At 34.6% G+C, this 16590-nt stretch overlaps 1 protein-coding gene across 1 annotated transcript; it reads left to right on the top strand.

The window, feature by feature from the left end:
• The first annotated feature begins 2832 nt into the window (after positions 1-2832).
• Positions 2833-12824, top strand: LOC132166688 (premnaspirodiene oxygenase-like). The gene is made up of 2 exons (XM_059577551.2): positions 2833-3726; positions 11933-12824. Exons 1-2 carry the CDS (start codon positions 2833-2835, stop codon positions 12548-12550), a joined length of 1512 nt encoding a protein of 503 aa, XP_059433534.2. The 3' UTR covers positions 12551-12824.
• Positions 12825-16590: the final 3766 nt, after the last annotated feature.

The following is a 16590-nucleotide window of genomic DNA, read 5'->3' as shown; positions in this document are numbered from 1 at the left end:
AAGATCTCTCATTTCCTCTACTTACTTGTTTCTTCTTCCTCTTCATCCTGCTTAATATATGTAATGCCTAGCATAAAAAAAAATATTATAAATAATAATAATTAAGAAAATTAAAGTAATATTTAGTTTCATAATATTTGAATTAATTAATTTTGTTAAGAATATTAGTTAATTTCTTTAACATTAGATGTTACTTAGAAAAGAAAAAAATGAAAAATGAAAAAAGAAAATAATAATAATAATAAGATAAGGATGGCCCGCATGTATAATAAAAAAAAATATTAGGCTTACAAACAAATTTTACAAAAAAAAAAAAAAAAAAAAAAATTACAATATGATGTAGCACAATATGATTGAGTTTTTCAAAAGTTAACTTTTTATTTTTTTTCTAGTCATGTTGTGCCATATCATCGCACCAAAATCTTTGTAAAAACCTAGCACTCTTGATCATCATATGACTATTTTCTATGATTACATTATTCATTCCACTTGGAAAATTGTCTTCTTTCATTTTGTTAACGCCGCTCACTACGAGATTGAGAGATTACCCCACGAATTGAGCTCCTTCATATAGGAAGTTCTTCCGTCTTGCCTAGTTGACAATGCTACCTTCTAGTATTCAAAGCTCTTTATTTTGGAGGGGTGAGTCTTTATTTCGGAGGCGTATATGATACTCGAGCTCCAGGAGGGGGAGATGTAAGAAAAATGACCAATTTAACCCTTAACCCAAGTGTTATATTTGGTTATTTACTAAAATCTCTCTTTGAAGAAGAGTGATGGATTGTTAGTGTGGACAATTTGGAAGATATAATTGTTGGGAGGCAGAAAGGCTATTTTAATAGCGATATCCAAAATGCCTATACGAACTCAATTCATTATTTCAAGATTGGAATGCAAAACCAAAGGAAATGCGTATTTGGAATAAAAAAGAGGGTATTTGTAAAGTAAATTCCTAAGTAAACTCGTGAAAATAAATAAGACCTTGAATGTTTTTTTTTTTTTTTTTTTTCTTCTTTTCCCCTTTCACTTTTAACTCCTTAAGTTCATCAAAAATGTGTTAATAAACCCTTATGTTACATTTCCTCCAAATTTCGTAATGTCCGTCAATTTACCCCAAAACACATCTTTCTGAGGTGAAATTAAAAATTTTATAAATTTTAGGGTGTCTTCTCAAAACATGTAAAAGTTTATGGGTCCTTTGTGAAATTTCCAAAAAATAAAAAATAAATTTAAGTCTCACACGAAAATTTTGGTAACTTGTTGAACCACATTCTTTTGATGTCTTATGTTTGTTTCTATATGTTTAAAGTCAATAAGGCTAGAGTAGAAAAGTCAATAAGCCTAGCAAATGTTTACAAGTTATAATTATTATATAGTGCAAATAGCTACAAATCTGTCGTTATTCTCTTTGAATATTTGTTTTAGGTTTGAAATGGTAACTTCTACCTGCAAACAAGAAGAAATACGACACCATCTTCACTGTTTCTAACAACGCTTTGCTAGAAAAAATGCAACAAGCTTGTTCATGCAAGTTTGGAAAAATTCAAAGGGCCCACGCAGCCTACCAAATAAGTATGCTGCATTTAAGATAAAACAAACATTTTTCCGCTTTTCTCATAAGAGCATCTCTAACAGAGCTTGTAAACTACCTTTTTAGTTAAATTTAGTTATTTTCACTTTTTTTCTTACTTTGTTACGTTTACTAGCACTGTTATTTTTCGAGTTTGGGTCTGTTGTAGGGGAGTCCACCCCTTTCAGTCTTTTGATCGTTCCCCTTTCCCAATTTGCTTAGAAAAAAAAAAGAAAAATGAAAAAAAAAAAAAGAAGTGAGGATCACGATGAAGGAGTACCGGTGATTCTTTTAAGCAAGAGAGATCACACATTAATGATCTAATAGCTTTGATTTTCAAACCTAACATTTAATGATATTAGAGAATTTCTAGTAACCTTATCAAACTAGTTTTTTATTATTATTATTATTATTATTATTATTATTATTATTATTATTATTATTATTTTTTATGTTAGTCAAATCACTAAAGATTACAAACAAAAACGCTCTCCAACGGCCTCAGCAAAATAATGATTTTGGTTTGGTGAATGATAAGTATGATAAGTACTCACTAAAGATAGTGAGTATTGTTCACTCACCAAATGACTAAAAAATAATATAACTTTTTTCTCTACCCTTCTTATTGTTTCAAAAAAGTTAGCAAAAAATAAAAATAAAAAATCTTTGAGAAAGAATATTTAAATAGAATAGTGAAAGTTGATAGTTAAAATAGTAAGGATGTTGGGGGTGCTTTAAAAAAGTGGGTAGCTAAAATAGATAAATGTGATTTTTAGCTATTTTGGTGACTAAAATTTGGGAAGGTTGGCAAAAGAATTGGTTGGGAGTTTTGGGTTAGAAGTGATTGATGTGATATAAAATAGATAGAAGTTTTGGATTTTTTGTATAGAAAATTGAAAGTGTTTTGTTTTGTTTTTGTTTTTGTTTTTGTTTTTGTTTTTGTTTTTGTTTTTTTTGTTTTTTTTTTTTTTTTTTTTAAATTTGAATAGTAGTAAAAAGTGATTAATGTAATATAAAAAATAAGAATGTTGGAGAGTTGAAAAAGAAAAGAAAAGTGGACTTAATTAGGCCTTTACCAAACAAGTTCTTCATTCTTGAACTACCCTATGAACTTAGTTTTCAAACCTAACATATTAATGATCTAACAGCTTTGATTTGGTCATCTTGCACACAAAACTTACCAATCTAGTGCAGCTCCAAAGATATATAGATATATTGTTCCTGCAGCTGTGAATACAAAAGCTACTCCCTAAGAAAAGAGGATGCTCCAAGATCTCTCATTTCCTCTACTTACTTGTTTCTTCTTCCTCTTCATTCTGCTTAATATTTGGAAGAAATCTAAAGCCAAATGCCAAAACCATAAGTTGCCCCCAGGGCCATGGAAACTGCCTCTTATTGGGAACTTGCACCAACTAGCTTCTTCTTCATCACAACCACATCATTTCTTGAGAGACTTGGCCAAGAAACATGGACCCATCATGAAATTGCAGCTGGGTGAGGTGTCAGCTATAATCATTTCATCACCAGATTCAGCAAAAGAGTTGCTCAAGACACATGACACCATATTTTCAAATCGGCCTAGGATTCTTGCTGCTGAAGTTGTATCCTATGATTCTTTAGGTGTATTCTTTACTCCCTTTGGTGATTATTGGAGACAAATTCGAAAGATTTATGTCATGGAGCTCTTGAGTGCCAAGCGTGTCCAGTCATTTAGAACAATAAGAGAAGAAGAGGTGTTGAATCTTATCAAATCCGTTTCTTTGTCTGGGGGACTTCCAATAAATCTAAGTGAGAAAGTCTTCTCCTTGATGAATAGAATAATTTCCAGGGCAGCATTTGGGAAGGAGTGCAAATATGAAAATGAGTTGATATATTTGCTTAAGGAAGCTAATAGTCTTACAGGAGTCTTTAACTTGTTTGATGTGTTCCCTTCACTAAAGTTTCTTAGTTTCCTTACTTCATTGGAGAAAATACGCAAAAATTTGGACAAGATTCTGGATGACATAATCAAGGACAAGATGCAAACAAGTGCTGCCACTTTAGCCAGCAATGACGACTCAGGTGGTAATGATGTTGTTGATGTGCTTCTGAAACACTGGGGGACAAGCGAGCTTGACTCTAATATGGGGAGAAACCACATCAAAGCTATCACTCGGGTATGCAACTAAAATCTTCAAATTTATTACCCACATTTTTTTTTCTCCTTTTCTCTCCCCTTTTTCTTTCTATAAAACACAGAAACTCTTTATGCTTTACTTGATTTTGACTTTTAGGCCCCGTTTGGTTCTCGAAATAGGCCCTGAAATGAAATGATTATTTCTATGGAACAATCATTATTTTGTTTGGTAGGTACTCATTTCTATGAATAGCTATTTACATGGGAATAACTATTCCCTTACAAAGAGGAATACATATTCCACATACCAAATGAGTTAGATTTCAGTATTTAATTTTACAAATTTAAGACCTGAGTTTATAATCAATCAATTTGAGACTTTCACCTATTTTTCCATCCAATAAATAACAAAAGTAAGGAAAAAGTCCACACAAACCCCTTAAATATTCAACTAATAGACAATGTTCCCTCAAATTCTTAAAAATTGTCAATGTTCCCTAGTGACGAAAATACCGTTTATAAAAATAAAAATAAAAATTGAAAAAGAAACTAGGAAAAAGTTCACATCCTCTTGAAACTAACATTTAATTGGCAATATTCCACTAAATTTAGATCACGACAATGTTGTCCAAACTACAAAAAAACTTGTAAATGTCCATTTAACGACAAATTACCTTTAATAAAAATTTAAAAAAGTAAAAAAACAAAACACCCTGAAGGTAGCCAAACCACCCCCAACACCTAGGGGTGGTGGCTGGACCACCCCCAGGTCGTCTTCTTCTCCGAGTTGACAAAGTTTTGTCCACTTCTTGTCTCCAAGCTTGCAAAAGGCAAGCCCAAAGTTTAGCCTCTTGGTAGTGTAAATCACAAAGACTGTGTTGTGGTCACAGTGAGAAGGTCGAGAAGATAGAACCACCTTGACAATAAAGTTTAGCCTCAATGGTCATGGGGATAGTTTAGCCACCTCTAAAATATGGCTGAAGGAGGTGGCAGAATCACCCTTGGCTATTTGGGAATTGTTCGGTCACCCCCATTGCCTCAGGAGTAGTTTGTCCACCCCCTGTTTTTATTTTTTTTATTTTATTTTTATTTTTTATTTTTAAAAACAAATAGAATATATATGAGTATTCTTTTCATATTAAAAAAAAATTAAGATCATTTTTGTCTTTCTACTGACCTTGAGTGGGAGACAACGGCAATTTTCGGTAATTTGAAGGCGATATTGTCACAATCTAAAATTTAGAGGGACATTGTGAATTGAGTGATACTTTAAGGAGGGTATGTGGACTTTTCCACAAAATAATATAAAAAATAATAGAGATAAATGCATAATCAGTCCCTGTGGTTGGCCTTAATTACAAAACACTCCCTGTGGTTTCAAAATGAACTCAAAGGTCATTAGGGTATGCCAAAAAAACGATTTAGTCGCTGTAGTCAAATTCTATTAAAAAATTTAACAGATTCCGTTAGTTGTCACGTCACCACCAATGAAATGGTGACACGTGTTGCTCTTAATAAAAAATATATAAGTATATTAAATATATAAAAGTAAAAAAAAAAACTAAAAAATAATTTTTTTTTTTTTTAAAAAAACCTACACGGTGTTCTCTCTTCTCCAATTTCATCGTTCTCTCCTCCCCCTTTTCATCTCTATCTCTTCCCCCATTTCATCTCTCTTCCCTCTCCCCTCACCAACGGTCGGCAACAAAGACCATGCTGCCGAGTACTACTGACGACGAGCCAACCACATCTCCGACATCGAGCTAAACCCACTTTTTTTGGATGAATTAAACTCACTTCTTTTCTTCTTCAACAAAGGTGAGAGGATAAGAAGAGCTAAGGAAATTGAACCGACTTCTTTTCTTCTTCAGCAAAGCCACAATTAATTCAAATATGATAGGGAGCTTCCTTTCCACAAAGAAAATATCAACAACCCATTTGAAATAGAGAATAACCCATGAAAAATTTGAGAACCCATGAAAAAATTGAGAACGAAAAAAATGTAATAGACAAGAAGACTGGGTCGGTGAGGGTCTTCGGCGTGGTAGAATAGGACGTCGCACGGTGAGGAAGGCTGACGGGGGTGGTCGTCGTTGCATAGGGAGAAATTTTGGGGGCTGGGGAATATGTGTTTGGGAAGAAAATTGAGGGAAATGAGAAAATGGGTCTAGGGGAAAGGATTGATGATGATATGGGGGAAGAGAGAACACTGTGTAGTTTTTTTTTTTTTTTTTTTTTTTTTTTTTTAACAAAAATTATTTTTTAAGGTTTATTTATTTATTATTTTTTTTTTAACTTTAATATATTTAATATATTTATATTTTTTTTATTAAGAACATCATGTGTCACCATTTTATTGGTGATGACGTGGCAACTAATGGAATCTGTTAAATTTTTTATGAAATTTGACTACAAGTACTAAATCGTTTTTTTGGCATACCCCAAGGACCTCTGAGTTCATTTTGATACCACATAGAGTGTTTTGTAATTTAGGCCAACCATAAGAACTAATTTTTTATTTATCCCAAAATAATATTATACATCTCTTATAAAAATTTAAAATATATATGTAAAAACACGAGTATCGTGTTCTAACCCCAAATTAACAATCGCAAGCAATATATATATATATATATGCTAGAACAGTTTCTGGTATGGTGTGAACATGTTCTACGAGCCCTTGAACCTGAAATGACAAACAAGGAAAACACGAAGAGAAAGCGCCCGATATTGAGCGTAATCTCCCTCCGATGCTTAAATGAGATCTCTAAGAAAGTGTGTATAAGCTGTAGAATAATTCAACATAGCCTTGATATCTGGTGTCTCGCCTATTTATAGGCTGAACAGTTTACTTGGAATGAAGTTCCTTGAACGGAGAGGTTTATTCGGACTAGAGTTCTTATGTTATCTCATTTGGGTCTTCTAGCTATCCTCCTTCTCTTTGGTATTATTCACGTAGCCAGAATTGAATTGGGAACGGTTGTTGTATAAGGACTCTAATAATATCCTCGTGGTATTGGATAATTATGACAAGAGTTTCTAACCCAATATGAGTTAACCATTGAATACTGGGAGTCTGAATGGATTAAGATGTCTGACTGTAATGACAAACGATTCTCGGGAAGCGAAGAGAATGATATCCTCGGGAAGTCCATTCCCGGGGGGTATCATTCATGGACTACCAGGCTTCGGTGATATTTGCCGTCGTCTTTTATGGGCCAGATCTTCATAAACTATAAAGCCCGCTTGTCGAGGCTCGGTTCATGATCTTGTTGTTGGGCTGTGGGCTTTCGGGTTATCGGGCCCACATAGGAGGGATTTATTCCCAACAATATATATATATATATATTGCAATATGGTATTAAAAGATCACAACCATAAAAAGATTCATACATCCACAACACAAAGATTTGTTAACGAATTGGAAAACCCATTGAACAAATCAAAGGAAAAAACCACTCTGGGGTAGCCAAACCCATGAAATCACTATATGAAGAACAATATTATAGACAGTAGAAAATACTTACAAACTCTTGCAACTTTCTAGACTCTGTAAGACAACAAGCTCCCCCCTTGCCTCATAGTTGACAATCTTCATGGAGTGCATCTCCTTACCAATCCATCGATAGACTTCTTTGCGGATGAACAATGTGTATGGTTGTGATTTGAAATCAACAACGAAACCTCAAGTGGTGGAAAGCTTCAATCTTTTTAGGAAACCTCACTTGGTACAACAATGATGAAGCATGGAAGAAAGCTTCACAAACATCAAGAGGGAGAAAGCATTGACGGCTATCAACCAAAACCCTCTTGGATCACAACAAAGAAGTAATGAACGTTCTCTAGAGACTCTCCCTTTGTATTTTCGTGCTAAGAGATTTAGGTTTCCCAAATGAACATCATATTCTTTATATAGGAAGAGAAATGGCAAAACTGAAATAAAGCTGAAAAGTTGTTTACAAACTAGTTAGGGTATCTTGGCCATAAATTTTTCTCTCAACCTCCAAATGAGGCAAACTCAACGGCTTTGGAAAGATTGTTACCCGATCTACAACTTTGTCTCTCACGAGCTTTTTCAAATTCAGATGTTTGCTCTGTCAAAAATGGCTCACAAGTTGCTGTAGAAATCAATTTCGTCTTAACAGGAATTTAGTCATGTTAAAACAGAAATTGGGCACTAACTTACTGCTAGGAGCATTGGAAGCGCTTCTTAATAGGAAAATCATTCCCAAGTGATCCAATGACTTCCAAGTGATGCCCAAGTGATGTTCAGGTGCCGGATGATTCTAGAACACTTTTGTAAACACGTCCAAAGCTTTTCTAAGAGCAATGCGAAGAGAAATCATAGAAGAAAACCAATAAAAGCAAGTTATCAAAGAAACTATTCTTTATGTCAGGACGGGCATCCAGCAGAACATCCAATGGGGAAGGAAACAATTCTTCACATCATGACAAGCTTCCAACGGTGAAGTTAGTAGCTTTGAGTTACGTTCCCGTCTTAATGTGACATCTAACGGGGAAGGCAAGAGTTTCACGTTGCATTCTTGTCTTGAGATGGCATCCAATAGGGAATGTAGTAACTCTGCGTCACCTTCTCGTCTAAACGGAGTATTAAACAAGACTTCTCGAAACCACCAATACATTTCACGTCACATTCCCGCTTTGATGGGACATCCAACAGGATTTTCTGAGAGTACCAATAAACCTCTTGTCATGTTCCTATTTTTATAGGACATCTAATGGGAAACACCAAAAACCTCTTTCAACTTACATTCTTCACCTTAACACTTGATGAAGATGAAAAGGGTTAAAAGAAAATTTTTGTAAATCGAATAAAACCAATTTCTAAAACCTAACAATATATATATTTGGATCACGCAGTTGAGGTTATGAAATGGTTGGGTTATCCAATCATAGTTGAGGTTGGGTGTATGACCCTACCACGATGGATAGGCAACCCAATCATGGTTGCAGTTGGGAAACCAACACATTACCACAACTAGGTCATGCCTAGCCACAATGGTTAAGTGAGAGCCCAATCAATGTGGTTGGGTCATACCCATCCTTTGTGGTAGTTGGTGCCATCTGTAGAAACTCGACTACAGTTTCTTGATAAAAGACCAAATAATAAATACGTGATCTAAAAGTGTATGCAACAATGATAGTTCTACATCCAATCCATCTGGTATAGGTACATCTTAGGAAGGGCATATCATCACTTTTGAGGCCCACCTCCTACGACTCGCCCAAAACATGGATGCTTTAGCATAGGAAAACTAGAAGTACTACAACACCTCCAACTTTAGCCACCCTCACATGAACCCTTTCCCCCATGATGACCATGAGACTCGACCAACCAGAGCAAAATCTACGTGGCAAGATAAGGGAAGAGTGAATGTAGGTAGGGACGAAGGAGGTTGCCCCTGCACCAAAATGAGCCAATCTCCCATTTGCTAGGCCACCAATGGAAGGGAGTCTTAATGAATGTGCAGCTTGACGGCTTATAAGCCAAATATGATGAGATGGTACATAGGATAAAAGGGAAGCAGCTGCAATGGAGGACTTGATCAAAAATGCTAATCTTCCCTTTATGGCGGCAGTCATGGAGATTCTCTTACCCCACAAATTCAAGGTCCTGCAAATGAACGTCTTCAATGCATCTAAGGATACCATCATTCACATTGAGATGTACAAGGCCCACATAATTCTTCATGGGATCTTGAATGAGATAGCCTGTAGAGTCTTTCCCTCCACATTAAAAGAAGCAACACGAAGATGGTTTGAGAACTTGCAACGGAATTCTATTTGATAGTCTGAACACTTTTACAAGTTGTTCTTTGCCCAATTTATTTATTGCTGAAAGCTTCAAATATTGATAGCCTACCTTTTGACCATCAAACAAAAATAAACCAAGTCTTTAAAAGATTTCATGGCTCGGTTTAGTGAGAAGTTGACAATTGATGATCAAGACGAGATAATTATCTTGGTCGCACTTCTTGGAGAAGTCTGGCCACAAAGCTTGTTCATGGCGGAATTAGCCTGGAAGACACCAACGACACTCCAAGAATTCATGGATAAAGCAAAAGAATTCATGAACACAGAAGACACCATTAGGGCTTTTATAGAGCAAACTCAGAAAGAGAGATAGAGAACCGATGGTAAGAGAAAGAGACCCTTCAAACTGACAGGCAAGAAACCAATAGATGTTTTCACCAACAAAAAGATCGCCGAAGGTATAACCAACAAAGACCAAGGTCGTACCCCACATGGTCATCCAATTTCACCCCTCTAAATACCCTTGTGTTGGAGGTACCAATGTACATCTAAGATGATCTAAGTTTGAATTGGCCAAAAAAGTTGAAGTCTCATCTGGAGTCACCAGGACCATGGTCATGATACCAAAGATTGCTATAATTTACATTGGCAACTGGAAACCTTGATCATGTAAGGCAAACTCTTAAGGTTCTTCACATGATATCAACGACAAAGACCGAGCCAATAAAGAAGGGATGATGAAGGGAAGATAACAACACATGGCCGGTGGATGTGGAATACAGCTTATAAAAGAGGAGTCAAAGGCAGGTAAAAGTTCCTTCTTGGACTTTTCGTCCCTCATTACTAATCCTTACCTTTCCTTTTCACCAATATACTAACTTAGGCATGAGAGGTTCTTCATAGGACATCAACGATAAAGACCGAGCCAATAAAGAAGGGAAGATAACGCCACATGGCTGATGGATGTGGAAGACAACTTATAAAAGAGGGGTGAAAAGCAAGTAAAAGTTCCTTCTTGGACTTTTAGTCCCTCATTACTAATCCTTACCTATCATTTTCACCAATATACTAACTTAGGCATGAGAGCTACTTTTTGCTGACCCATTTCGACAAGCTCTTGTGTCATCTCAGTTTCTTTGTAGATACCTCAGAGAGCTACTTCAATTGTCAGTCAATTGTTCGGACAATCCTCCCATCACGGTAACACAAAACAAACTATGAAAAATGATAATAAGCGATTGTTTTTATTCAACCATGTAGTCCCATCTTTATACAAAATATGATTGTAAGGATAAGGACTCCCAACTCTCCCTAAGAAATTCATCTTTCTTAGCCTCCTAAACTAACTCAGCTCCTACATCATGGCTATGCCCTTCACGATGAAAGATCATGGTGAACATCATTTCTTCTAGGGTATCTAATGCGGTATGAGGTAGTGGATTCAAAAAGACAAACAACACAAAATCACTACTCTTTCCAAAACTCAAGAATTCAACTAAGGAATTTAGGCAAAATAGGAGAATGGACAACCACTAAGTATTTCTTATTAGAAAAGTGATAAAAATTCAAAATTTATGTTTTAGGTCATTCACAGCATGTATTTATATTAAACAAACTCCTAAACCTAGTAGAATACTTAAATAAGTCGGTTTAACAAAATTGCCGCACCTCGTTCGAACGGGATCACCTATTCGTTCAAACGAGTATGTGATAAACTCAAGAAAACTCAAAATTTCACCACTTGTTCAAATGGAATATCGAACGAAATAGCGAATGAATGTTATTGTTACTCCCCTGATCATCTCATTCGCAATCTTGTTTGAACGAGCGCTATTGTAAGTTTCCTTGGTCATCTGGTTCAAAGTCTCATCCAAATGAGATAGTGAACGAGCCTTTTTGAGCTCTTCCTGTAGCCTCATGTATCAGCTCATTTGAAAAAGAGTTAGGATTCATTCGAACACCCTTTATTTTAACACCCTTTTTGCTCTAGCTTGTTTGAATGGTTTGCTCCAGTTTTTTTCACTAACTCAAATGTTGTTTGACCTACATTAGTATCCAAGCTAAAATGCCTTTACTACAATCAAAGAATCCTACTGATCTACCCCTTTGCCTTTTTTTATTTTTTATTTTTATTTAGGTCAAATGTTGTTTGACCTATATTAGTATCCAAGCTAAAATGCCTTCACTACAATCAAAGAATCCTACTAATTTACCCCTTTGCCTTTTTTTTTTTATTTTTTTTTTTTTATGTTAGGCAGCTCTTTTTTTTTTAGGCTACTGTGGAAGAATCTTGGGTTGGTCGGTCAATATACCAATTCCATATAGACCCAAAAAAAGGGTTGGTTTGGTTTGGTATCCGACATTATCTTTTTTTATTAGATTTTCTTTGCTTTATGTTTCTTAATTGTACTATTTCTCAAATCATAAATATGCATGTCGTTGCGATCTTGTAATTCAATATCCTTTTTCAGGAGGTCATCTTTGCAGGAAGTGAGACTTCAGCAACTACAATAGAATGGGCAATGTCAGAATTGTTGAGAAATCCAAGAGTGTTGGAGAAGGCACAAGCTGAAGTGAGGCGAGTCCTTGGGGGGAGCGAGAACATTGACGAGACAAATATTCAAAAACTAGATTACTTGAAATTAGTTGTTAAAGAAACTCTGCGATTACACCCTCCTGGTGCCTTAATCCCAAGAGAGTCAAGTGAAAAGCGTGAACTTAGTGGGTGTATGATTCCAAGCAACACAAAAGTATTCATTAATGTTTGGGCCATTGGTAGAGATCCCGAATATTGGATTGATGCTGATTGCTTTCGCCCAGAGAGGTTCAACAATTCTTGTATTGATTTTAAAGATACAAACTTCGAATACATTCCTTTTGGAGGTGGTAAGAGGATATGTCCAGGCATATCATTTGCTTTAGCTGCCATTGAACTTACTCTTTCTCAGTTGTTGTATCACTTCAACTGGAAACTCCCCAATGAGATCAAACCAGAAGAACTTGACATGTCTGAGCTTCTTGGATTGGCTTGTAAGAGAAGGGATGATTTGTGCCTAGTTGCCACTCCTTGGATGTCTCCTCTTAGTTGAAGACAATGAATAAGGATGTCATACTTGCAATTGCATTGTATTGGCAATTGAATCTTTATGTTACAATTCTCGCTGTGTTAGTATTGGAATCTCTGCCTACCTCTCTCGGATTATTGAGAGTAGTATTGTGGTAGTCTTTACTTTTATGTAAGAATCCTAGTCCTAGTTCAAGTGGGACTGTAAGTCTTAATCCTAGTCTAAGTTAGTGTTGTAGCCTCTATTTTAGTGCAACATTAGAATAAAGTATGGGCGGAGACTTATTCTATAAAATCAATGTTTGTGTTGTGAGGTCTTGACATCTCTAAAAGCCTCTATCTTTGTTCTTTATGGTAACCATATATTAGGAAGTTACATAGGACCAATCTTGCCAACATTGCAACTCAAGGTCTAGTTATGTTTGTGTTGTAAGGTCTTGAGGTCCTTTTAAAAAGCCTCTTACTTATTACCCCATTAATTGTATTGATGGTTTATTTATTTATTTATTTATGATTATATTTGCTAGATTTTGTTCATTTTTTGGGTATAGAGCATCCACACAAGATTCTTATGATTCTACTAAAGGAAATTAGACTCTAAGGTGAAGATGTCAAACTTGTTTAGACGTAGGAAGAGTATCACAATAAAAGAGAAGTGGTTTAATCCAAAACCAAGCTAGTTACTTGCAATTATGTCATACTATAAAGTCTTAGGAAAAGGATCCTCTCCAGTCCAAAAGGATTGGAGAATATCCAGTTAAGGACTTGGATTTCTCTACAGAAATCCAAGGCTAAAAAGAAGACACGTCACTCTCTTAATAAAAAATAAAATAAAATAAAATAAAACGTTTAACTTTGCAGATGTTAACTATGCACACGGTAAACTCAAAAACCAAGAAACATTAATGATGGAAAAGTTGAGGAATGGGAAAAGACAAACAAAGAAAAATGAAACAAAATATCTGTATGTGCAACTTCAAAGGAATAGGAAGAGACACACAACGAAAAAGACAAAGCAATAGGAAAACAACAACAAAAAATATCTTTGAAGAAAAAGCAAGAACGTTTTTGTCATTCACTTAAGGTAACCTTCAAGTTCTTCTTTACTCTCTTTTTTTTTTTTTTTTTTTTTTGTGATTTTGTGTTTATTGGTTCTATTTCTACTAGTATAAAGATAACTTAGCCATTCTTGCATAAGCATTGATGGGTTGGAATTTGAAACCTTTAGATCACTTTTGATGTAGGATATTATTTGAATAATTATCTGTGAATATTATAAATTTATGAACACTTTGAATTAATGTGTTTGTTTGGTAATATAATTTCTTTTAGGGATAACAATATATGGATGTCTCACTCGAACATTTTGTATCTCCAAATGTGCCGGCGGAACTTACACCTTCAAAAGGCAAGCAATTTGAATCAGATGAGAGTAGTTTTTATAATGAGTATGGAAGAATTGCAGGTTTTAGTATCAGAAAAGAGTTTGCGAATAAATGTAAAAAGACCGGAATTGTTACTTCAAGGAGATTAGTGTGCAAGAAGGAGGGAATTTGAGGTATGGACAAGCGAAATAGTAACATAAAAAGACCTCGAGCAGAAACAAGATGTGGATGTAATGCATGTTTAGTTATTGTGTATAATCGAGATAGTAGCAAATACATGATGAGTGACTTCATTGGTGAGCATAATCACAATCACAATCTCCATCTCTCAACAACTCTACACATGATGCCATCACAATGGAAAATGTCTACAACTCAAGTTATTGAGATTGATTTGGCATAGGAATCAGGTTTAAGACTAAAGGATTCTTATTAGCTTATAAGTAAGCAAGTTGGTGGAGATGATAACCTTGGTTTTACCAAGCAAGATCATAAGAACTATCTACGCAATAAGTGACAAAGAGCCTTGAAATTTGGGGAAGTTGCTAGTTTGGAAATGTATTTTCGTCATCAACTTAAAAGAAAATCTTTCATATTATTATGCTTTTCAACTAGATGTTGAAAAGTTGATTACTAATATTTTTTGGGCTGATGCAAGAATGGTCATTGACTATAGCCATTTTGGTGATGTAATAACATTTGATACAACATATAGCAGAAATAAAGATGCAAGACCACTTGGTGTATTTTTGGGACTTAATCATCTTAGAGAGACTGTTGTATTTGGAGTTGCACTGTTGTATGATGAAACAATTGAGTCTTTTGTATGGTTATTTGAGACTTTCCTAGAAGCAATGTCTAAAAAGAAGCCAATTACTATTTTCACCGATCAAGATGCAGCAATGTCAGCTGCTCTTCAAATAGTGATGCCTGAAACGTATCAGTAGTTGGCACATGTGGCAAAATGCTAATAGGCACTTGGGCTATTTACTTAAAGGTGGGTCCCGATTTAATAAAGATTTATTAGCATGTGTCTATGAGTATAATGATGAAGATGACTTTCTCTTTGCTTAGAATATCATGTAGATTGTTGGAAAAGTTTGATGCTCATGAAAATAAATGCTAATAGATATATTTAAATTGAAGGAGAAATGGGCCCAAGTATATGTAAAGAGGACATTTACTGCAGGAATCAAGAATACACAACTTAGTGGGAGATTCAACTGTGACTTGAATGATTGCTTACGTATTCATCTCAATATATTAGAATTCTTCACTAATTTTGAAAGAGTTGTCAAACAAAAATGTGACAAGGAGTTAGAAGCAGAATATAACTCTAGACAAAAATTACCAAGATTGAATCTCAAGAACTCACCTATGCTAAATCAAGTAGCAAAAGTGTACACACCTAAAGTGTTTGAGTTATTTCAAAATGAAGTTGAAAAGGTACTGCCACTTTCCATTATAAACCACAATGAAAGTAGATAGATATGTTGTTGGAGTTTTCAACGGACATGGAAAATACAACATTATGTGGAATTCATTAGGTCAAACTTTGTCTTGCAGTTATAGAAAGTTTGAGACATTCGGTATATATTTTGTGCCAGCATGCTCTAAAAATTCTTGATGTGTGGGATATCAAGCTGATTTCTGATGGATATATTCTAAAGAGATGGAGAAGAGATGCAAAAGATGAGAATGAAAAACAATTCATGTCGAATGACATTGAGTTAGATACTTGATTAGGATATGCAGATAGGTATCGAGTTTTGTATCCTAAATATATTCAATTGGTAAATGAGGCATGTGAAATTGAAGAAGGCTTTAATATCCTAAACAAGACTGTTGCAGATTTGAAGAAAAGAATTTGTGACGCAAATAATTGTCAAGCTAATGCAGAAGAAGATAATATTAGGCTTTCAACCAATATTGTAGACAAAGAGGATCAACCATGTGTTTCAATCATGGTAGGGCCAAAAGGAATAAAGAAAAAAGAGAGTTATCGTAATAAGAAATGTTGACCTAAACCATGGATAGAAAATATGAAGAAACCAAAAGAAAGCACATCAAAGAATCAGAAGGAAATCAGAATGTCAAAGGTAGTCTACTAAATTATTTTTATTGTCTTTCCATGTTCAACTTTGTTTTGATGTGATTATAGTATATTATTAATCTTATTAAACACATACGATTTTTAGGGTATAGAAACACATGATTGCATGACATAGAAGAGCAATGAGGAAATCACATATAGTCATATTCCTAGCTTTACCCAAACATCTAGGGTAATATATTCATAAATAATATTTTTAATTTGATATTATTAATTACGAAGTTTCATAATTGACTTATTTAGTTGATTTAGTGATAAACTTATCATAAATTCAATTATGCCTTATTTTCATTTTCACTTTTTATTATTATTATTATTATTATTATTATTCTCTAGATACTCTCATAGTTTCCCTAATCAAAACTTTCTACAAGAGGAACCAACTAAATAAGTTTAAAAATGAAGGTATATTACCTTTTTAACTCCTTGTCATTATTTATTTATTTATTTTTTTTAAAGTGAATAACTTAGTTGATTTATTTATTTATTTTAATTCATCTGGAAGCAAAGGAAGGAGGAGGATGTGAGAACTAAATGTCGTTGGCAAAAAAAAAATCAACATGCGCT

Source organism: Corylus avellana, chromosome 11, assembly GCF_965113065.1.
Source record: "Corylus avellana chromosome 11, dhCorAvel1.hap1.2, whole genome shotgun sequence".
In the NCBI taxonomy this organism is placed as follows: domain Eukaryota; kingdom Viridiplantae; phylum Streptophyta; class Magnoliopsida; order Fagales; family Betulaceae; genus Corylus; species Corylus avellana.
The sequence above is the reverse complement of the archived record's forward strand: the minus strand, read 5'-3'. Positions and strand labels throughout refer to the sequence as shown.

Excerpts from the sequence above, each read along its gene's own strand:
- LOC132166688 (XM_059577551.2), top strand. The coding sequence starts at position 2,833 with ATGCTCCAAGATCTCTCATTTCCTCTACTTACTTGTTTCTTCTTCCTC. Across the intron at positions 3,727-11,932 it reads ACATCAAAGCTATCACTCGG|GAGGTCATCTTTGCAGGAAG; the intron begins GTATGCAACTAA and ends ATCCTTTTTCAG.